The sequence below is a fragment of the Gymnogyps californianus genome, chromosome 2 (genome assembly GCF_018139145.2).
Source record: "Gymnogyps californianus isolate 813 chromosome 2, ASM1813914v2, whole genome shotgun sequence".
Classification (NCBI taxonomy): domain Eukaryota; kingdom Metazoa; phylum Chordata; class Aves; order Accipitriformes; family Cathartidae; genus Gymnogyps; species Gymnogyps californianus.
The window spans coordinates 142170524-142194178 of record NC_059472.1 but is presented as its reverse complement, the minus strand read 5'-3'; the positions used below and the strand labels follow the sequence as shown (position 1 = coordinate 142194178).

General features: G+C 35.7%; 1 protein-coding gene across 1 annotated transcript in view; it reads left to right on the top strand.

The window, feature by feature from the left end:
- Positions 1–23655, top strand: part of AKAP9 (A-kinase anchoring protein 9) — a 122702-nt gene that overhangs the window by 64326 nt on the left and 34721 nt on the right. The window contains 8 exon segments of the mRNA XM_050892833.1: positions 446–817; positions 1792–2016; positions 3651–3791; positions 4339–4442; positions 5170–5357; positions 12216–12223; positions 12864–13094; positions 18487–18649. Of these exon segments, the coding sequence (XP_050748790.1) occupies positions 446–817; positions 1792–2016; positions 3651–3791; positions 4339–4442; positions 5170–5357; positions 12216–12223; positions 12864–13094; positions 18487–18649 (1432 nt within the window).

Here is a 23655-nt window from a genome sequence, read left to right as displayed (position 1 = left end):
ACATGGCACTACTCTCTTTGTACAGCCCAAAATTCCATGTCAGTGAAACATTTACAAAGGATGCTTGGTTAGATAGAAGCAGCTTAGCACAGCTGCACTTATGTCAGTGTGCCAGGACTTTTTAAAGTCGCCTTATAGAATCTTTTTTGAAAAGAACTAGATAATTCTGTGCTAAATAATATATTTTAACTGAAAATAGCATCATAGTTTATTAAACTACCTTAAAGACAGCATGTCTGTATTTTAAGACGTGACTGTTGATGAGATTGGCAAGATGTCTCTGCTCTTTTACCTTTCTGTTTTCCTCTGGGGAAAAAAAAAAGAGTCATAGTTCAGAACTTTTAGTACTTTTATTTATATCATTGATGGTCAGCAAGGAGATTTTTTTCAGCAATAGGAGATGCTGTGAAGCATAAACTAATACAGACTTTTCTTATTTATTCAGGTAATTGTGTCAATGAGTGTAGCATTTGCCAAACAGACTGAATTGTCAAGAATTGCTAGACTGAAGGAAGAAGCAGCACAAACACGGATTGTACATCAACAGGGAGTGCATTTTGAAATTAAAAAGCAATGTAGTGAAGAAGAGGTTGACAGCCCTCTTAGAAAAGCAGCAGAAAAAGGCAGTAAGCGTGAAGAAGAAATGAAATCACTTTGCAAGGAACTCAGTGAAGAGTCTGGTGAGATCAACTCACTTGGAGAACAGCTTCATTCTAATAGCAAGCCTGGTTGCATATTAGGAGAGACCACACATGAATCAGTGATTTCTGAAGAACTTTTTTCCCATGTCAAAGGGCTTACAGCGGAAGAAACACTGGTAAGTATGAAAAAAAAAAAAAAATTGGCAATGTGTAACACCATATCTGAATAATCTTTCCAATGGATTTACAGTTCATTTCAGTGAGAAAACTGCAAAGAAAGAAATTAAGATGAGAATTCCATTTAAATATTTCCCTTTCCCTTTCAAAGGGGTGACAACTTTAGACCTAAGTTATCTACCCTTCTTTCCTGTGTTCTGCCTGACTATCATAGCATTATGCTATGCTGTGAAGAAAGGAATATGACACTGGTTACAAGAAATTAGATTATTCTATTTCATGGATAAAACTGTATTGCAGGCAATAAACTGTATAAAGACTTTTTGTAAGCTAGGTTATATTCTAGTGTTTATACAAGGAACAGATTAAAAATAGTGCTTAAAGAGTTTGAGTCCCTTGTGATAAACGATATCAGCTGAACACAAAAATTATAAAAGTAATATGTAAAATATATATTTAGCATTTCACAAACATGGGAGGGGGGTAAGGTGCAATAAATATGGTAGAAAGCAGTCATAAATTTTGACTCCACAATTTCATCCTAAGTTTAATTTTTTTTAATTAAATTTGGCATTAGTTGAAGCAAAAATTACATTTTCAAATTTGTGTAAGTTAAATATTCTGATCTTGTATTATCTTGATAGTGAATAAACTGTAATATTCCTATTTTATATGATACTGCTCTCTCAAACTTGTTGTTGTACACACACTCACATATGTATGTCTGCCACTATTTTCTGTTGAGATCCCCACCAGCTAAGAAGCGTAAGTTAGCACCGTTCACAGTTACTTTAAAAAACTTGTCTTTTAAATGCAGAATAATTCTAAGCCTCAACCTTCCAAGAAACGCGCAACAAGATAATGCTTTCATGATAGCTACTTTAATCTGTGAAAGTATTTTCTAAAATTTGTTTAAATATTTACTAGAAACTGTCATTGAACATAAAATGCTAAAATAGTTCCAATATTTCAGCGCTACAGTGAGAGGATGGCATCAGACACAGAAACATCAAGTCAGCTGTTGTTATATGAGGAACGGTTGGAAGACATGCGACAGGAGCTAGTACGGCAATATCAGGAACATCAGCAGGCAACAGAATTATTGAGACAAGGGCACATGCAGCAAATGGAACGTCAAAAAGAAAATCAAGAACAACTCTTAGCAGAGCTTGAGAGTCTTAAAGTGCAATTAGCTGAGGTAATATGATGTTTGACTCAATGAGTTAACATGGGTTAACAAAGGGACATCACTGGGCAGATTTATATTTATTTATACTTGTATTTCTATGTATATTGAGAGACATGCACATATTTACTATGTGCATGCATGCTCACCCATGTGCGCACACACATATCTATTTGTGTGTGTATATATACACATACACGCATATATGTGTAAAAGGCGTATTTCTTTAATCAAAGTTCAGTCAGCGATGGATCAATTTAGACTTCTGTAAACCTGGAGAAAACCTGCAGTGCTGCACAGCAGCCAGAAGAGAGAGTGAGTGAGTGAGTTCAGATGCATTGTAAACCATGCCATCTTCCAGATACATGGCCCTGTGCAGGATGCAGGCTAGCATCCATTAACATCAATGAAGTCACCAGCCATGGCTAGAAATACTACAGAATTCTTTATTTTAACTCATCCACACTTGAGGTCCAAACTTGAACAGTATCATTGGCTTCCTGCAACAACATGTTTTGGCTTTTTTGTTTGTTTGTTTTCAAACATCATGGGAGATGAAGTCCTTACTGACTGTTAGAATGAAACAAAATCTGTGGGATTTGGTGGGAAACACCACTGTTTCTTTCCCTTTTTGAACTTAACTTGCTGTCATTCTGCATCTATTCAAAGCCTATAGTAGGTATGCTAATGAAACTCATTAATTTATCTTAATAGTTAAATCTTCAAAAATAATGTCACTTATAGACTTGTCTTCAAGGATTCTTTCCGTTGAAAGACAAAGTAAACAGAATCCAGAAGAATTTTTCTTGCTCTGATTTAATTTCAACAATGTAACATTACAGAAATGCACATGGAAGTAGTAGTCAGTGAATTCTAAAATTCTTTGCTTTCACTATGGAGCAGGGCTTTAGGTTCCTTCAGACCTCCAAACCTGGTTCTGTTCTGTTTAAGTTTGGACTCAAGGAGCTGGGGAATCTAGAGAGCCAGTCACTTGTATCCTAGGTGTCTTTTCCAGCCGTGTCTGTTTCTCCTAGCTGCTTTGTAGGTGTCTTTCTATCATTTATCCTGATAATCTTTCCTTTCAATATATACATCCTTTCTTCTTTTACCTCTTTGTCAATTTGCAACTGCACCTTTCGTCAGGGGTTAAAAATTCCTGAAATGAAAAACATTAAATAGAACTTAGGCTGCTGGCTTTTCTCCAGTTTTTAACGCCAGGGATGGTTTACCCATAAGAACCCCATAGGAACGTATGCATTGCGTTTAAGCCGTGAACACTTCTAGCTCTTCTAGAAGAGACTGTGTGTAGGCTTTTTATGAAAAGAAGTTATTTTCATCTTTTTTCTCATGCAAAACGTGTACTATAGCATGTAATATTTAGAAATTAACCTTCTAGTTTGCATTGTGACCACTGTGTTTCATAAAGAGCATACAAATTGTTTGAAAATCTTAAAGAAGGTGTAAGATACCAGAAGTATTTATTAGCTGTATTCCATTCTAGAAAGCTTTCAGTGTCTTTGTAACCATTTAAAGAAGTGGACTGAAATTTCATTGTGCAAAATACTTAAAAAATTAGAAGTGACAGGACTTACTAATACTCAGAAGCTTAAAAAATTGTGTGTGCCTCTGTAACACTCTCTTCTTAGCGTGTCTCAATGGAGAATGACAGCCTGGTTGCAGAGAGAGAGAGAATGCTTTTAGAAGAGCTGGAATCATTAAAACAACATTCTGTACCCGGAAAAGAGAGGCTGTTTTGTGAGCTACAAAACAACAGCACACAAACAGAGGTAAATATGGACTTTGACTTTCTTGGCAGCTGTGGCGTGTAAAACCAGTAAGATTCCTTTTTGCTGCTACTCTTTTTATGTAATATATTTTCCTAAAAAATGTTGGGTATTGCTTGAACAAAGCAGGTTTAAGAATCAAGAGGTGGTACTGGTAGACAGTTTTTTACTTCTGGTAAGCAGAAGCTAGTTAACAGCTTGAAGGTGGGGTTTATTACTATAGCTATTTGCTCAGGTAAACTCACATTTTCATATTGCTGTAGCAACACCAACAGAAAGCACAAGGACTGTCTAATCAGCATAACAAAGTTCTTTCTAATAGGCCCTGCCTTGGATTTCCTGTTTGGTTTTATTTATGTTTTAGTTAGTTTTTCCATGTAGGAAGAGTATTTCTTGATTTGTAGTTTGGTGCAGAAGTTTTATTAACAAAATACAACTAATTTATGTTTTAAATTCCATATTATACTGCGTATAAGAAGAATATGTTGATTCTGGCATGACAGGATTTCTGTCCTTTTTGTCTTCTCTCCCTCTGCAAAAACTTACTCAGAATGAAAATGAAAACCAAAACGATGTGAGAGAGCAGATCTCTGAGGATGAAGATGGAGGAGGAAAGCCTGATGAAACATCTTCAGCTCTTCTTTCTAAAGAAAGGTGCTTAGAACTGTTAAGAAAACATCATTTTTTAAATAATGTTGAGAATCATGTTCTTGTTGTTAAATTAATAATATTTATAAGCTTTATTCTGACTGATGATAATGGCATTTTTTATTCTAGATAACCATATTTCTGATTTACACACTTTAGATTAAACAATGTCTTATTTTTTTATAAAGCCTAATGAAGTAATGGCATAGAGGATGAGACAAATCTTAACCTATTTTACTGTATCTTTCATAATACACACATATAGAATCATATACATCATTTATACACGTGTGTATTTATATACCCATTTTATGTACATATATGAAATAAGTTTATATGAATATTTGATAATGCCTTTTGACTATTCTGTAACTTTTTTGATCTGTGTAGACGAACAATCTTTTTGTCACTTTGAGAAAAGAGTAAGTTTATAATGAATACCAGGCAAATGTAGACCTCTGTTTTAAAAGAAAAACTAGATAAAATACCAAGATAAAAATACAAATATTGATAAATAGTTTGACTTTTTACATATTTTGTAAAAAGAACTGACTTTTAACACAAATGTGCTGTTAATATTTATGTATATGATGTGGGTTTTAGTCTTAAAAAAGAAATCTTAATTTTACTGTTTCAACTGCAAATCTTTCCTGGTTGTAAGGGTGTATAAGGGATAAAAAACCACTTTGAAAGCAGGGGAAAATCAAAAGACTGATTAGCTTCTGTCCTGCAGGCATGTTTTTCAGAAGGCTAATGAGAAACTCATGAAGATTCTTTTAGAAGTTGTGAAGACAACTGTGGCCATGGAGGAGACAATTGGTCGCCATGTTCTCGGGTTACTGGATCGGTCTGGGAAAGTCCAGCCTTCCAAACCAGCTGGATGGGACACAGAGACAGAGGAGTCAGTAAAACCCTGTATTCGTGTGGGATATGAAAAAGGTACTGCTTGTATGGTTTTCTATTTCATAACAAGTAGCATTTGCATAGTTTTATTATATATTTAAATAACCTTAGTTTTGAAATTTTTAATTAAAAATAAACTTTTTTTTTTTAAACTATTTGTCATTTGAATGCATATGACATCTCTGCTTAAGAGACAACATTTCAGGAGTTGTCTGGGTCATGCCCCAAACCAGTTATGACTCATATCTAGGGTCCTGTTGTAAAGCCTGCAACAGAATGGGAAAGTGATTGAGAAATACAAAAATAAATATGTTCCTGTTGAAGGAGGCAAAGAGAAAGAGAATGAAACATAGCTCCGTGGCATCTTCCACCAACTTTACACCTTTCTCTGTATGTATGGGGAATGGGAACTGGTGTCAAAGGTCGTATCTCTACTAGTGCACTTAATGTATGTAGGGACGTTGCTGGTCACTCTGGCCAGCTGGCATGGGACAGCCTGTATATATGCTTGTGGACTTCCTTAGCCTCCTAAAGAGGGTGGTTGCATGCAAACAGCCTTTTGGAAACAGTTCCAGGAACTTTCTAACTGCCAAGCCTTGCCCATCAGTTGTGTGGAGTGCTAGTTGGCACAAGCCTAGAGGAGCATTTTAACATTGTAGTTAATTGCTTACTAGTGTCTTAAGAACTCTCCCAGGCTCTGTTTAATTTCCTGTGATTGTACTAGGATAGTGTCCATCCGTTTCTCTTTTGGGAAAGAATAGGCGCTCTATCATATTGCCGCTTAGGTACCCATGGTACAGAAGCCAGCGTAAGGATGTGTGCATTCATCCTGGGTCTTATGGGGAGGCAATGTGCAACAGATCAGTTCAGCCTAAAGCACGTTATATGTCTGGTTTTGGCTGGAATTTTAAGTACTGTGAATGAGAAAAAGAACCAGAAGTCAAATACTACATTTCATTATTACGAAAGTATCCACTACAGAGTGATAATACAAATGGTAAATGAAGATGAACTTTGCCTCTTTCATTCAAAATGTAGATTATTGAATATTATTGATTCCCTTTGGCTTTAAATATAGGTCACATTAAGCCTTGGGGCAAGTTAAGAAAGGTTGTATGATTTGTAGCACAGTGACATCTCTCTCGGTTACTCAAAAGGTTATCGGCAGTGAAATGTGTACAGCTGCAGTGTAAGGATTCTTGAAATTTTCAAGTTAAAAGCACTTTTATGCTTGTCTAGTACTGATGTTTCATTAAAAACCCTCATAACTTTTGTTTTCTGCACATTTCACTGTGTTTAATTGTGAGGAAAATTATTTTTTGAAAACTCGGACTTTTGAGGCTTTGCCTTTTTCCCCAAATTTTAGACTGGATAACTAAGCTTCTGTCCTTAATTTTTGATACTTGTCCAGGAGACCTTAAAGATTGAGAACATCTGCTACTATAATTGAAGGAATCACTTCTTTCAAAATGGAGTATTCTTGCACTTTACTTTGGGGTGGGAAATGAATAGAGTTTGCTTATGTTAAAGCACTTCAGAGTAAGTATCTTCAACCACTGGCGACTATTTTCCACACAGTCTCCTAGCCAAATGGTAAAAGGAGCAATGACCAGGCTCAAAGTTTCCCACCACCTCCTTTTGTATCCTGAGGTAGTCTTAAATTTTATGTAAACTTCATTTTAAATAAGTTTTCTATATTAAAACCAGCAATTTGTAAATATTCTTTGTGTTCTCATTGTATAGTCTGAGCTGTGTAAAAAGCATTGGGGTTTTCACAACGTACATTGCCCAAAGAAATAAAAATGTGTTCTGGTTATGAAGGCAGTGATCACAGGCTGTCACAGTTACATGTATTGTGGTATTACCTAGTGCATTCGCTGAACCTCGTTTGTAGTTATGTCATGCCTATTCTCAGAACACGTACTGTTGCTTTTCTCCCTCATTCTCATTTGCTGAGAATATTGCTCCCTTTTCTCAGACAATAAATACATAATTGTATGTACAAAGCATTAATACATGATTGTTGCCCTTCGCTACTCTCATATGTGCTTGCTCTACACGGGCATGTACAATGCACAATACATGCATTTGCTTTTTGCCTGCTCCTGCACAGCAATGTGTGTACTTGTATTTGTCACTAATTATTGTCATTAACAATTCTTAATATGGATTACTTGCATTACATATATGTAGAAAAACACAGTTAAAAGAGTAGCTTTATTTGGTATTTTAGGTGGGTATAATATAGACTTATGCCTAGCTTTCATAATACTACTGTCTAAATGCACGACAGGCCCTGTAATTGGAATGTATTGTTAATTTCTTGTGAAGTCTTCTGGCGAAAGAGTACTCTCTTAAATAGAAGAGAACTGTATTCCATTCCACTAGTGGTGAAGGTTGACTGTTTTAACTCTTGTGTTTGCTATTAGTGTATTTTGAAGAGGCATATAAGGATTCACTCTTCTGTAACAAAGCAATTTGTCTGTTGTTGTAATGCCCCCCTTGGTATAGAGCTGTTCACATACCAGTTGTTTATTCCAGTATTCTTTTTTGCATGTTTCATTACATTCAGAAATAATTATGAAAGGAGGAGAAACCAAAGAAAAGAGTGAGGATTAAAGAAGACCCGAGCTTACAGTGGCTATAATGGGTGAATGTATACTTTGTAATGTGTCTCTGAGGTTGTATTCACAGTTCTCTTGTTTTCCTTTCAAAATGGTACAACAGCATCCTTGCTGTGTACCTAGTTCCGCCACTGGGGTCAGACAGCCATAGTAGCAGTTGTACTGTTTCATCAGCTGAAGTATTTGATCCTTCTTCAAATGGAATTAGATGACAAATTCTATTAGTGTTTTCAGCAACAGGACTGTTGTTATTAATTTCCTATACTTCCACTGAATGGCCTGAGAGGACATAAGCTTTTAAAATTTTTTCCCCATTGTTTTCTGGAAGTAAAAAATATGTAGACACTACTTTTATATTTTAACCTGTGCAAGTTATTGTATTTTCTAATACCTAGCCAAACAGATCTTCCCCTTTAATTACTTAGGAAATTTGTAGGAATAAATTTGTACCAGTAAAATCTGATAATAAAATAGAAAATATGATGTGTTTAATAAAGTGAATTCTCTCTGACCTTCTGAACATAATCCATATTTATTGACAAGCAAAACTCAGCTTACTGTTTTTGCTGAGCTTCAGCATTTTAAAAAGCTGAATCATTAAGGTCACATACTTATAACCACAACCTGATTATAGAGCATATAGAGGTTTATCTGGGACCTTGCCTAGGTTATTGGCTAGCACGGGATTTTATTTCTAGCAGAGCGAGTAAGGTTCAAATTTCAGTCATAAAACATATCATTGGAAGTGAACAGCAGTTGTGCAAAGTAATCCAGTGAGTTAATTACATCTGGAGATTTAGGCCAGGAATCATCGTGACAGAGCCAGCAGGCTTTGCTGTTCTCCTCCTCAGATGTTGTACCTTGGGTAGAGGGACTGCAGTAATGCAGGTTGCTCTGGAGAAGCCTGTGCAGTTATGGCATTCCTTGAACATTAAACCCTCTTACATGCTTTATGAGCTCCTTGTTTCCGAACAGTGTACCAGGAACAAGGTAGTAAACAGCTTTATGCACTGAACCACCATAAAACTGATTTTTTTGTTTTCAACTTGTAACCCCTAACTTTAATTCCTCAGTGGAATCCCAGAAGTAAACTGAGATACTAGCTCTACATGATGCAAAATGTGTATTGCTTCATAGATGTCGGTTGGCAGCTCATAAACAACTTCTGTATCTGAAACTTCTGAGTAAGCACTGTATAATTAAGCGCTTTTCTTAAGATTTAGTGGGCCGTGACATCTGACGTGCTGAACTGCAAGTTTCGTGGCAAGGAAACAATATGAACCTTTGCTGTTTGTTTTGGGGTTTTTTGTTACAAGGAGAAGACATTTTTACTTGGGCCAGTTATATTCTATTTATTATTTTGTGTCGACTGAAAAAAAAAATTGAGGGACAGAGAATTTGATTTTAGTTCTGTTGGGGAGGGAGATTGAACAGCATTATAAGGATTAGTAAAATGAGGGTTAGGCATTCAACTGCCAGGGGCGGTTAATAAGACTTGACAATATTTCTGTTTCTTGCTTCCACCACTGAAAATCTTCTGGAAAGATGCTGTACTAAGATGCTGTGTACTAAGACTTTTCAGGGGAAAAAGATAGGGAGATTTTCCCTTTGCAGTTAGGAAGACAGTTAACGTGAACTCCTGTTATTAAGTGCCACTTTGTAGAAATTATAATATGGGCATCTACATTTATCATTTGCCATCGATTTTTCTATTTGAGTTGCCAACCCTACAGTATAAACAGAATTATTACAGGTTTTGTGTGCATTTGATACTTTTTGGTTTTCCTTTTTTTATCTTTGAGAGTAGTAAAGTTTCCATGTGCCAAATTATACTTTAGGTGACAGCTCTCTTTTTCTTTCCTCATTTTTTATAGTTATATTTCAGGTAAATTATGATGTTTTGTTCTGAGATTTTTCATATAACAAAATTATATTTTAACATAGGTTTATTTTGTATTTATCTAGAAGAAATGGAAGCAAATTACAAAAGAACTGACATAAGCAAAACAGGAGTTTAAAATCTTGTCATTAGTTCTTGGAGGCCAAATTGTACTGTTCTGGACACTGGCAAGAAGAAGTAATAATATTAGTGATACTATTAAGATAAGAGACATATTCCGGACCTGGCTTTTAAAAGATTACATTCTGAGCAGGCATCAGTGTTTTTAAGTTTTTCTCTGGAATTTTCCAGACAGACAGAAGTTCAGATGATTTTGCAACAGACTGCACATTTCTGCAGTTATTTTGTAAATGTTTATTTTTTTATTTGATGTACACTCATCATTGCACAATTCAGCTGTACCTCTAGAAGCAAATAATTTACTGAAATATAAGGGTTATAGGACATGAATTATGGGTTAAGCCTGAGAAGGAAAACAGGACCATTACATAGGTAATTTGTACTCCATCAAGAAAGAATTAGATTGTGCAATAACTAATATGTCATTGTTTTATCTTGTTTATAGCTGTGCTACTATACTGTGGGCTTTTATTTTGTGAGATCTCTGAAGCTAAGCAGGGTCTTACCTGGTCAGTACTTAAGATGGGTGGCCTCCAAAGAGCATCAGGTGCTGCAGTAAGTGTGTCGGTGGTTCAGTAGGGAATATGTTTTCCTTAAACTGAGTCTTTAACCAATACTTTGGCACAGCATTTGGAAATAGTTATGCTGCTGGATGTCCATCTTAAATGAAGGTCCTTTCTACTCTGAGGATATTAAAGCTTCTGCATCACTATTGATATTTTGAGACACCCAGAGCCAACCCAAATTTGGGTGGTGAGAAATCAGAATGCTATTGAATAAAAAATGTGAAATTGTTCATTTTGCAGCCTTCCTTACACTGCAGGGGGGTGGAATATTAGGATGTTATGGGAAAACTTTTATGCTATACAAACCTATTGCAAATATTTAGTGTGCTGGCAGAAAATGACTGCCAGCCACTGCTAGGGTGATTGCACTACAGCAGTTTGTGACTGAAGTTCCAAAGTGCAGTACTCGAAAGTGCTTTGAAATCCTGTGTAGATGAAAGGTGCCATGTGAATGTATATTCTATTCATCTGGTTATTTGTTCCATTCATGCATATAGTGTGCTTCTGTTTTTTCCCTTTGGAGTGTGAAAAGAGTTTGTAACATTATATCCCACATATCTAAAAGGAGATATGAAACAGTAATGATGTAACTAGAAGAAAAAAATTACTAAATACATCTGCATTTAAAAAGTCTTAGCAATTGTAAGATAGAAGTAAACAAAACAAAACCTTTCTAAATGAAAATCACTGTAGATTAGTTTGTTGTATATGGGTCATATATACAGCTGTATCCATAATGAAATAAATGGGTAGATATTATTATCAGAGTGTTTGCAGGTGTAAAAGTATAGTAAGTAAACCAGGTGGTTAATCATGTCACGACTTGTAAAAAAAAAAACTAAAAACCAACCTGGAAACTAGAATCTGACTTTCCTGCTAGGTTCAAACAACATCAACAAGAGGACTCATATTTCCAATGTTATTTGCATGCCTGGTTAAGAGGCAAGAGCAAGTATAAGGAAATTGTATCCAACAAGAGTACTAACTACATTTTTAAAGGCAATTTGTAAAATTGACCTATTATAATTTCATTTCAATTTCTGTAACTAAACAAACTGTTCCAGCTCAGCAGTCACAATTCATGGAGTAACCAGGAACTTAAATTCAAAGATAACCCAATATTGCAAGTTTATTGTTAAAGAGGCATTGGCTATTAACTCACTTAGTCATACTGCTTTTTCCCAAAAATACAGTATTTTTTTGAGAAAACCTTAAGCAAAAACAACATCTAATTGTTTAAAAAAAAAAACAACCCACACCACAACATTTAATTTATTTTATTTTAAATATATTTCAGAAATATACTTCATTAAAATAAACTGTCATTTTAAGAAAACTTTCCACAATAGCATTTATTTCTGACATTTCAAATCTAACAGCCTAATGACATAACACTTCTTCATTTTTAAAACACGATATCAACAATAGTTATCTACCATCGTGATGTACTACTGTGTTGTTATTTCATGCGGAAAGTGTGATTTTAAAACATCTCAGGAGTTTGCTTTCACTTGTCTTGCTTAAATACAGTCCTGAGTTCTAAATATGGCAAATTTACTGTTTTCTAGGTGCATTGCTATCAGTTTAATACCACAGGCAAACTTCGCGTCTCCTGCTTTTCAGACAGGATGGATAATGCCCTTAAACTGAGTCAGACCTCAGGAAGATTGAGAAGTAGGCAGGTGCCAGGTGGCCCATCGGTAGGGACAGTTACAGTCCCCCTGCACTGTACTTGATTTGTTCAGCTACCCATTTTAATCAATTTTCAGTTCACTAATAATAATGCTGAATTTTGATGTTCTTTATTCTAGTCTGTTTGTCCTGAGAAGCTGTCTGAATTACATGCGTGTCTTTACTCACCTGAGTCTGTGCTTTTGAATAACTAATTTCAACAGCTTTGTGTTAATGCACACTAACATAGCTGGGCATTGGTGAAACAGGGACTGACAGTCTGGGGTTTTTTTTACCTGGTTGTATTTTAAAGACAATCTTGCAAGTCATTATTACAAGTCATTATTCAAAGTAGTAAGGGTTACTGATAGTAACAAAGGTTTGAAGATGAGCCTCAGCCCAAAAGCATACTGAAAGGATGTCTAAAATTATATCTGTTAGTATCTCCTTTTCTCTTTCCCTTCTGCTTATTTTTAGTGAACACATTGTGTATCTTGTTTGTGTAAGTTTTAGTATGCAATATTTCCCTTTCTGTCTTTGTGACCAATACAAATATTTTAATCATTTTATGACTTGTCTTTCTAGTTGTAACTCAGATGTACAGTTTTTCATGTTTTGAAGTGCTAAGAGTCTGTGTGAAAAGGTAACTACTGTTTTTCCAGAGTCCTGTTCCTCATATCATGGTGGTAGTATGGGAGATGATGATATTAACATGTGGTCAGGAGCAACGGGTGAAGGACTACTGAGCCAACATCTTGCAGAAAGTGGAGTGGAAATAGATCCTGAAAATGAAGAACTCGTTCTGAATATTAGTTCTCGACTACAGGCAGCTGTTGAAAAGCTTCTGGAAGCTATCAATGAAACTTCAAATCAGGTAGGGTGATCTAATAGTGAAGCATTTTGAATTTTGTGTCTTGATTATTTTTTTTCTTTATTTTTCTCATGAACGTGTTTTTATAAACCTAAAACCCGTAGGCTCATTTTGAAAGCTGAAACAATACTTCAGGTGCCTATGCCCAAAACAGTCTGCTCCAGCATGACTTAACTGATGAATTAGATTCATGTTAGAAATCTGCTTTGGACTGCAGAGGAAGCCTGAATTTGGGCATGTTTATCAATCTAGAGCACTCTTTCATTGCTCATACGGATCATCTGCATTCTACTGCAATCCAGAGATGAGACGGGAGGTGTCAGGGCACATTGAGCTGGCCCACGCGAAGAGGGAGGATTAAGGGGAACTGTGCCCAGTTCTCTTGACAAACATTTTAATCAACTGACTAGCCAGAAAGGTGGAGCTCTCCTACTGTCTCTTCCAACTGTGATATAAACATGGCCAGTTAAGCACAGATACACCTTGCTATCAGAAAAGGAGTCTGCACTCCAGCCCTCCAGTATTTACGTGAGGTATGTGATTCATGAATAGCCTCCAAAAAAGAAGCAGTGTATGGGTACTCCCTTCTGTTTGCCGTCGGGGTACTTTGCATGGTGGGATGTTAGTTGCTCTCTGGAGTACTTCCCTGTTAATTGAAATGGGAGCTATATACCTAGCTCAGTCAGTTCAAATCACACTGCTTATATCATGTGCTTTACTTCTAGATTATGTACATCTCAATTTGAAGGTATCAAAGTAAATACTCTGTATCTCACTGTAACTTTTTAAGCTTTCTTGAAGAACTCAGTCTTTAGCGTCAGCTCTTTAATCTATTTGAGACTAGAATTCAAAGGATACAGTGTGTTTTATGCTACAGACCCATCTATTAGTTAACATAGTAATGATATTACTTAAAAAGTCATTGCTTTCTTGTCTCTAGGTGTCAAATGTGTAAATCATAACTTCTGGAAATGAAGGAGAAAAAAATCTGTGATGATGAAAGTAATATGAAAATTCAGCTGTCTAATAGTTTAAAAGTTTTAAGCATTTAAGTATTTGTTGCTTTTGAAAAATACTTCAAACATGAAGTTTATACTCTTCTTTTTAGAAAAAGGAAAAGATAAAAGAACTAATTTGTGACTTACTAAAGTTAAAAGTAATTTAAATACAAATTCAGCAACCCCCCTCTGGCTTACTAAAGGAAGTAGACTGGTGGATCTTGTAAATCAGTTTCTGCATTGCGTTTATTTGCAAACTCATTCTGCAACAGCTCTCTTCTGGTTGAGCATGAGTTCAACTAAAAAGAGATGTTTGGCTTTTTGACGTCTTTTTTCAGCTGAAGGCCTAGCATTACATAGTAACGAAAAAGGATACACAGATACTCCAATATATGCAGTTCTTTTAAAAAAAAAAAAAAAAAAAAACGCATTTGTAGGAATCTTGCATTTAAAGAGCAGATGATACAGACAAACAACTTCAAAGTTTTACAGTAATTATGAATTCATGCTGCGATTATAAAAGTATTGTCAATTATTTATTCCATTTGGTGCTTCTTTTTTCTGAACATTTCACTGCTGATCTTTAAATGCAGTAGTTTTATACATAGCCCTGAATTATTTTACTTTTGTGACTGATATTTGTGCAGTAAGTATTTGCTTTTCATGATACCAATGAAAGTACTCACTGTATTCTAAGCAGCTTATTTTTATTGTCGGTTGATCAAGAAAGTTTATTTTCCCTTCATAGCTTTGTAGCTGAGACCTTGCCAATACCAGCAACGGAGTTATGTTTTGGCTCAAACACATACACACACATTTTTTTCATTAATATGGATTATACAAATATGGATTTATCCCTGATGATCATATCTGGTTGTTGGTTTTTTTTAATTTAATAAAATGTTAATCTGTTTACACATTTTCCCACAGTATTAAGTATAAATATTGACATCTTTTCTGGCTGTTCTGTAGAGGTACTTTGCAAGCGTTCAAGCTTGTCTGCTTTGCAATGTCTGTTGTGTGCTTACTGGATTATATACAGTTCCTGTATATATACAAACCTACAAAGGTTTGTAGGTGACTTGACAATTATTTTTAAATATTCAGAAACTGAATACTTTATCTTTTCTACTCTGCACTATTTTATAATCTAAAACTAATTATAGGCAGAAAAGATTTTAACCTTTCCTCTCAATCGGTTGTGTTGTGCATACAGACATGTACCCATCTCTTCAAATAAACTTAAAAGAGTGAGAGAAGCCTGGCAAAATCCTCAAAGTAACTATTTGAGACCTGTCTGAACACACACTTTCAGACCTGAAGTGCAGTTTGAATCTTTTCAGGCAAGGCTTATAGTGGGTGTATTAATTCAAATTCCACCTGCTGGTGTTATGTATAAGTAGATAAATCAGGCCACTCCCCTGAACTCTTTCGGTTGGGAGATACTAACAGGAAGCCTTTAAGCTAGCAGAGTTTGAGAAAGTTCTTCCTGTTGAATTAACTCCAAGAACAAGAATGAAGGCAAATAATGACATATCTGTATTTCTCTTTCATTTGCCGTAGTGGAGATAGAAAATCTTTTTTAGTTTCTGTTCTGCTAACCTGCTTGTCTGCTGCAGCGTACCTGTGCAGGTAAAACAAAATTATGCTTCCTTGCCTTGGAAATTACCTGCCAGCTGCTACTGGAAGATTTCTGATGCTTTTTCATGTGAAACTTCTCTAAGAAGGATTTTTAGGACTGACCATATGAAGTTTTCTTGCACCTCTCTCTGTTTTGGATTAGTCCACTCCTGAATTACTCTGCTTGAGAATGTGATCTGAGGCTTCCTGCTGATTCTGAGTAGGTTTGTCACCGACAGTGCTGATATGCGTCTTCAGACTGTTAAATGTACATGTTCTGTTACAAATTCGTGTTAGAAATCTCTAAAACCAGCCTAGCTAGTGCAAAATACCCATGTGACGGTTGAGAAGACAGCAACAGCGATATTTTTTGGAATGGATTCTTACCACACCTACTGGGCATCTAATCTGTTTAGTGGTTTGTGGACTGAAGGCCAAGAAGATACATACGAGGTTGAATCTCGTGTGCCTTTACCATATCCTTTTCCTTTCACTGAACACTTGGATGAGAATAATTCTGTAGTTGTAAATACTGCAATTTTTCACTTCAGCCACAAAAAAAATGGGCACATTTTAAAAGTTGTCTCTAAAATCTCCTTGCCTACACCTCCCTATTCAGTAAGTATAAAAGCTTTTAAAAGTCATATATTAAACCAGCTTCAATAGAAAAGAATACAGTGAAAAATGATATAAACTTGTCTCTGCTGTTAAAGTTGTTATGTACTGCTGACAGGCTTTTTTCCTAGACAGTTTTTAATGGGCACTGAAAAAGCTTTAATTATACAATTCTCTGTTCATTTCTAACAAAAGAAATTTAGCAGACATAGAAATATATTGAATTACAGAGATTTGAGATCTCTTTTTAAAGCACTTCAATGTTACTTATTACATTACATTTTTCTCACTGTGAATAATTTACAGGGGGGGGGCAGGCCTGCAGTCAGTTAAAATTGTTCCTTTATAGCTTTCATGCACTGACTAGTAACATTAACTAGCACAAGCTTGCTAATGTCTTCCAGTGATCCCATAAAGAAATTTTTATTCTTGAAAAATCATATTCATGTTTGTTCTTCTTTTTGGTTTTGTCCTGCAATATTTTTACTAATACCTTGAGTTGTTATTACTGAAAAGAGCTGGAGAATAGTTTTTATTCTGAGTTTTAGTTGGAGTATTTGATGCATTTGAGTAAGCCATTTTTGTGGTTGTCTGTGTACAGTAAACCTATCATATGTTTCCCTTTTATCTGACATGGGTCTTTCATTAAGCACTTCAAAATGTAAGAATAAAGTAAGAATACTCTGTGATTTTTAAAATAGCTCAAACCAGCGCAGATATTCAGCTGCAGTGTTTATAGCTTTCTTTAACTCCTGTCAGAATAAATAGTTCACGTTAATGACGTCCATCTAAAAAGGAATGCTGTAGAAAAGAAATCAAGTATTCAAATTCAGTGTATCATAAAAGAGAATGTACTGATTATTCAGACATTCTTTTCAAAGTGTAACTTTATGTATAAGTGGATAATTTTGTGTGCAATGTTCTAGGAAATGTTCCTAACCCATTTTTCTGAGATTTTAATGCAAGCTAATCATACTTATGAACTTAGCTGGAGATGGTGAGAAAGCTTTTATTTTTGAAGAAATTGAGAGAAAGAATATGTTTATAGAAACTGTAGCAAAGCCACACATGTTACTATCTTACAAATATCTGCCAATATCCATAATATTAAAAAGGAAAAGAAAAAAAAGGGAGAGGAGCAGGAAATATGTGTTATTTCATTTTCTGATGTTGTTCTTATTTTGAATAAGACAACTTATTTTGAATACAAGCCACACAAAGAACTCATGCCTGGTTCAGCTCTGACAATTTGTATTTGTGTCCCTCAAAGAGGTGGATGTAGGTTGTAAATGTTAACAGTTGAGAAGTAGAGATCTTCTTGGTAATTGACTCCGGTTTGTTGTTCTCTTAGATGAACTTTTTGTGTAATCAAAACTTCTAACATTAATGTTCCTTCTTTACTATTTTGCTTTTGTAATTCTAATTCTTTTTGAAATTATCACTTTGGGTATATCTAAACTGGGCAGTAAATATACAATTTTATGCATTTCAGTCCTGGTTTTCCAGTAGTTTAGGATAGTGACATAGTGAGATTGCGCTACATCTGTGGTAGTAACCATTAAATATTAACCCATCAGACAAGCAGAAAAGAAAAAAAAAATCTGTAGTAATTCTGTTAGGTGGAGACAGTTGGAAGAAGCATTGCTTTACTGCCTTGTTGAAAAGCGCAGTATATTCAAAATTCACGTTTTCCCAGTGTTCTCATTCATCTTCATCTTAAGGAGAAAAAGTGATGAAGCACCACTTGTGTCAGTTTATATCAAAACTTCTGCCAGTTTTATGCAATGTTTTTTAGCCATTCTAAGTATATGGTGGGTGAAGCTTACTCATATTTAGTACAAAACTCATATGTAAATAAAGGTGAATCTAGTGTAAACTCATAAACCAGGAATTACCGGAACAAAGACACGGATTTAGCCAGGTGGCTCATTGAGTTCACTGTACTGACAAAGCCTGTTTGCTTAGACTTTTGTACTGAGTCTGTCTTCCTATTGTACTCTGCGAATGTGTGTTCAGTAAAGATCTTATCAAATGTCCAGTGAAGTTATGTGAGACTTCTCATCACACTGTAAACCAACTCTTAATTAAATAGGAATGACAAAGTAGTTATTTATCAGAAAACCTTTGGTTTATCTAACTTCTGTAATTTTTTCCTGTGGTAGCTTGAACATGCTAAAATTACTCAGACAGAACTCATGCGAGAGTCCTTCAAAAAGCAACAAGAGGCCACAGAATTTGTCAAGTATCAGGAAGAACTACAAGAACGTCTTAATGAAGAAACCAAAGCCAGAGAGCAGTTGGCTTTGGAGCTTAGTAAAGCTGAAGGTGAGTAGCTTTTTTGATGAGTTGTTGAACTTCACACTCACTTACCTATTAATTGGGTAAAGAAATTGCAAATTAGATCAATTTCTTTGCAAATTTTAGAATGTTACCAGCCTTCTGGATAGTTATGGACAAGATGACATCCGGGGGTCCCTTCCAACATCAACCACTCTGTGATTCTGTTTCCCAACTTTGTCTCACTTATTGTTGTCTGACTTATTAAAAATAATAGGTTGGATAGGTGTTATTATCCTCAAAATTTATTTATTTCATCATAACATGTCTGTGCACACAAGCTTAAATATTAACAACTTAGAATCATAGAATCATAAATAGTTGAGGCTGGAAGCAGCTCTGGAGATCATCTATTCCAGTCCCCTGCTCAAAGCAGGATCAGGTAGAGCAGGTTGCACAGGACTGTGTCCAGTCAAGTTTTGAATGTCCACAACCTCTCTGGGCAGCCTGTTCCAGTGTTTGACCACTGTCAAAGAGGGGAAAGGGGAAAAAAAAAAAAAAAAAAATTTTTTTTTTTCTATGTTGAAATGCAGTTTCACATATTTCAGTTTGTGCCTGCTGCCTCTTGACTTAGTTCCACACAAACATGGATAAAAACATAGAACCTTCACTCTGAATTTGATGATATGGTGGTGATATGTTTCAATTTGCACTCTGTTTGAAGTGATCATTTTAAGTGTATTTGCAACTGTATAAAGGAAGCAGTTAAAATCGTAGGATGTTACAACAGGGGAAATCTAATAATCTTTTCTGATATCAGGAAAATATGTTCAAATCTGACAGGCACTTAATTTGTTCTGTAGAAGTAACTTTTTTGTTTCGATAGCTGAATGTTTTGTTTTCACCCCGCATTGCTACCATTATCAGTTTGTAATTAGCATCTGGAAAAGATGCAAAAAACACCTACCCTATAGGTAGGATCTCTGTAGTAGTAAGTAGAAAGATACTTTTAGTTTGAAGCTCAGCAGACTTCTCTGTTTCAAAGTGGGAGCATAGAGTAAAGTTTCATAGCCAAATGTTATTCCAGGAGAATGCTACCCTGCCAGCCTTCCTCTTCTTTTTACATAGACAGATAATCCAACATGAGTTCACACACTGTTAATAGCTGGGACACACATAACCTGAAAAGAAGTGCAGGTTTCGAAGCCATGTGTCTAAAATGTGGTGCAAGGGACAGTTGGTAGCCTGTCAGTTCACACAGCATAAACGTTGTGTGTCATCAGCACCAGTACTGGCTGCAGTATTTCAATAGCTTTAGCAAAAATAGAAGGGAGGAAAATTGAGTGGTTGACGAGAAGCTCAACATGACCCGGCAATGTGCGTTTGCAGCCCAGAAAGCCAGCCATATCCTAGGCTGCATCAAAAGAAGCGTGACCAGCAGGTTGAAGGAGGTGATTCTCCTCCTCTACTCTGCTCTGGTGAGACCCCACCTGGAGTACTGCGTTCAGCTCTGGGGCCCCAGCATAATAAAGACATGGACCTGTTGGAACGAGTCCAGAGGAGGGCCACGAACAATGAGAGGGCTGGAGCACCTCTCCTATGAAGACAGGCTGAGAGAGTTGGGGTTGTTCAGCCTGGAGAAGAGAAGGCTCCAGGGAGACCTTACAGCAGCCTTCCAGTACCTAAAGGGGGCCTACAAGAAAGCCGGAGAGGGACTTTTTACAAGGGCATGTAGTGATAGGACAAGGAGTAATGGCTTTAAACTGAAAGAGGGTAGATTTAGATTAGGTGTAAGGAAGTAGTTCTTCACTGTGAGGGTGGTGAGGCACTGGAACAGGTTGCCCAGAGAAGTTGTGGATGCCCCCTCCCTGGAAGTGTTCAAGGCCAGGTTGGATGGGGCTTTGAGCAACTTGGTCTAGTGGAAGGTGTCCCTGCCCATGGCAGGGGGGTTGGAACTAGATGATCTTTAAGGTCCCTTCCAACCCAAACTATTCTGTGATTCTGTATGATTCTATGATTTCAGAGGGAATAGATTGAAATCTGAAAGAGGCATTGTTACTTTTTTTTAAGATTAAGAGTGAAAAAAATCTTGTATGGAACACATCTTAACATGCAAAAAAGAAGAAATCTTCCACCAAAATATAGATGACCTAAGAATTTATATTCTTGCACAGATGGAGTTACAAACTGTTTAGTATTGATGAATTTCAGAACGTAGGCAGCTTTTATGTCTGTTGCTGCTTTCCTTGGAGAATAATATTTTTGTCTTGATAGAATTTTTATTCACAAATCTTCAATAATAAAGTAAAATAGACTAATACATTAGGACGAAGCAGAGAGGTTAGTGTTAAGTTTTATTTAAAGGTAGGAATCTGTCATAATGTCAGAGCTGTCTGCATAGGTTTAATCCTACAAGTAGCATTTGAAAAAATAATACTAGAGACTAATTTATTAAAAAAAAGTTTTTATTATGAACTTATCTCTGTTGCTTTGCCTTCTGGGTCTGTATTTTTTGGCTTAGTTAGGTTCTCCACTAAGCACTACAAGCTTGCCTTTTCATTTACAATAAATACATTTCCATTTGTGCAGGACTCTATTGCAAAGATATTGAAGATGAGATCCCACAGAACGAGATCTGCTTATTATCCTTTTTTTATTTTCAAATTTTTTTATTATTTTTATCCTATTACCACCAGACAAGCAAAAAATCTAAAATTAAATAGGTTCTCTTCAGCAATGCACTTCTGTTATAAAATTTGCTTGTGCAAACTAATAGCAGCAAAGAAACTGCAAACTCTTACTAGATGCCAGTTTGTAGATAATGGGATTGCCCATATGTAAATGAAGGCAAAATTTACCTGTAAAATTTTATTAAATGCTTGAAATATTCCATCAGAGCCTGGTTTGGAGATATAACAGATGAGTCAAGTATGTATTTTTTGCTGGCAAAGAAAGTATATTAAACACCAAAATCTAGTGAGAGCTATGAAGCTATATTTTGCACTCTTCGGATTTTACCTGATAATGTTTTATTTGGGAAAAAAAACGTGGAAGCTTATAAAGTGGAAACAATCTTCAAAAATTTTTAACTGGAATTTCATTTTAATCAGAACAATAGCAATGACAGTTTATAAGACTTGACAGACTGGCTGTGTTGATTTGGTTCATGAACAGTTCTGGAATATAAGAGGTAGAATTTGATGTTAGTTTTAGTCCTTGATAGTTATATTGCACAGTTGAGCTTTTAAGTTAGGTGCAGATATATGTCACATGTAGAGATTTAATTCAGTTCAGTGTTTTGCAGGAATTCAGCTAATTTGTCCCTCTTACTGCTTTAATGCTTTGTAACTCATGAATTAATTAAATCTTTTTTCATCCTTTTTTTCCATGAACTTCTGAAATTAATGCACTTCTAAATGACAGGCACCTCTTTTTTTTGGTGTTGATATAACAAAACAAAAATGCCATAGAACTCTTTTTATTTAATTTCTTCTGCTCATTGAACTGAGTTGTGAGCATACTCTGACAAAGTCAAACTACATTCTCATATCAAATTCCTTAGATAAGTATGCAGAGCAGTGTCTTAGTTCATTATTCATCTGATGGTACTCTGTCTTCTCTTGAGATAAAATGTGTCATTTTTGATCATTTCTTTCTTATCACAAAAACTGCTGCTGCGGCTTAGACATTTTCAAACCTCTAGTGTTTTAGTGGTGTCAGGTATGACTTATCTAATGTGATAGAAAAGCTAATGCCAATTTGTTCACTGAACTCTGACAACTTTCATTACATCTCTTAAAAAAAAAAACAAAAACAACAAAAACAACCCAAAAGGCAGGAGTAAGTACCACAACATCTTAGCAGGCGTCTTCTTCATTGTTCATACCTTTTTGGTGGGGGTGTGCACTCCATTTAACCTGGGAATGCCCTCTCAACTTCCAGTCTGTTAAGTACTCATTGTGAATAGCATCTGATATGATGGGAATAACTACTAGAATTTGTATTGTCTCAAATTTTTGAAATGCTGTTAATGATGTTTCTAGTTCAATATTTTTTGTTTCAAAAGCAAGTTCCTCTATGCAGCTGTGTTCTCTGTGAATCCAAGTCTGGAAAAACAGACTGGTCAGCAGTGCATGATTAATATGCATGAGGACCAGACCTGTGTTTCTCAGACTGTATATGCAAAGAGCACTGTTACTTAATTTCTTCTGATACAGAACTAAGTGCTCACAGAGGTTTTACTTTGTCTACATTGGTAACAAATGGAAACATCTTTAGTTTTGCTATATTCCTAAGCCAGGGTAAAATCCATTTTAATACTGACTCAAGACTATAGATTTATACTGATAAAGTACTTTCATATTGACAATAGTTTGATATTGAAAAAATACTAGTTAGATTCTGTGGGTTTAGTAAGAAGAAACCTGTGAGATAAGTGAGTGTATCCAGCTGAGGAAGTTTAGACGTTGTATGACTGATGTCCTATCTGTCTTTTGGAACCATCGGTATCTGACATGACAGAACACACCTTACCATGGAAATCTGGGATACCTATTTAGTACCTTCTGTCACTCAGTAAAAATGTCTTTTGTGGTCAGATGTTTCTGAAAGGACTAATGTGAATCTTCTGAAGCCAATACCATTACAGGATCTCAGTTTAGTTTGTACAGCCCTCAAGGAAATTCACTGGTTTTTCCTAAGTCTTTAGCTTTGTGCTCACTTCTGCATCATTCCAAGGTGGTGCCATTTCTTACAGCTGTAATATCATTCATAAAGCTAAAATAGAGATCCCCCTCAGATTCCTAGATAAACTACTTCACTATGAAGCATTTTTTAAAAGCATACAAGACATATTCTCAAGGTAGTGTCCCAAATTCTCTGTTAAAAAGATCAGTAATTGTTCTGTGCTACTTTAAAAATTACACATTAATAGTAAAGAAATTAAATTGTTTCTTACATGTCAGCTGTTACAGGGCTTTTGGGAGTGATTCAGGTGCTAAACATGGACACCTACAGCCAGTTTTGGTGCCTTATGATGCTGGAGGCATCTATAT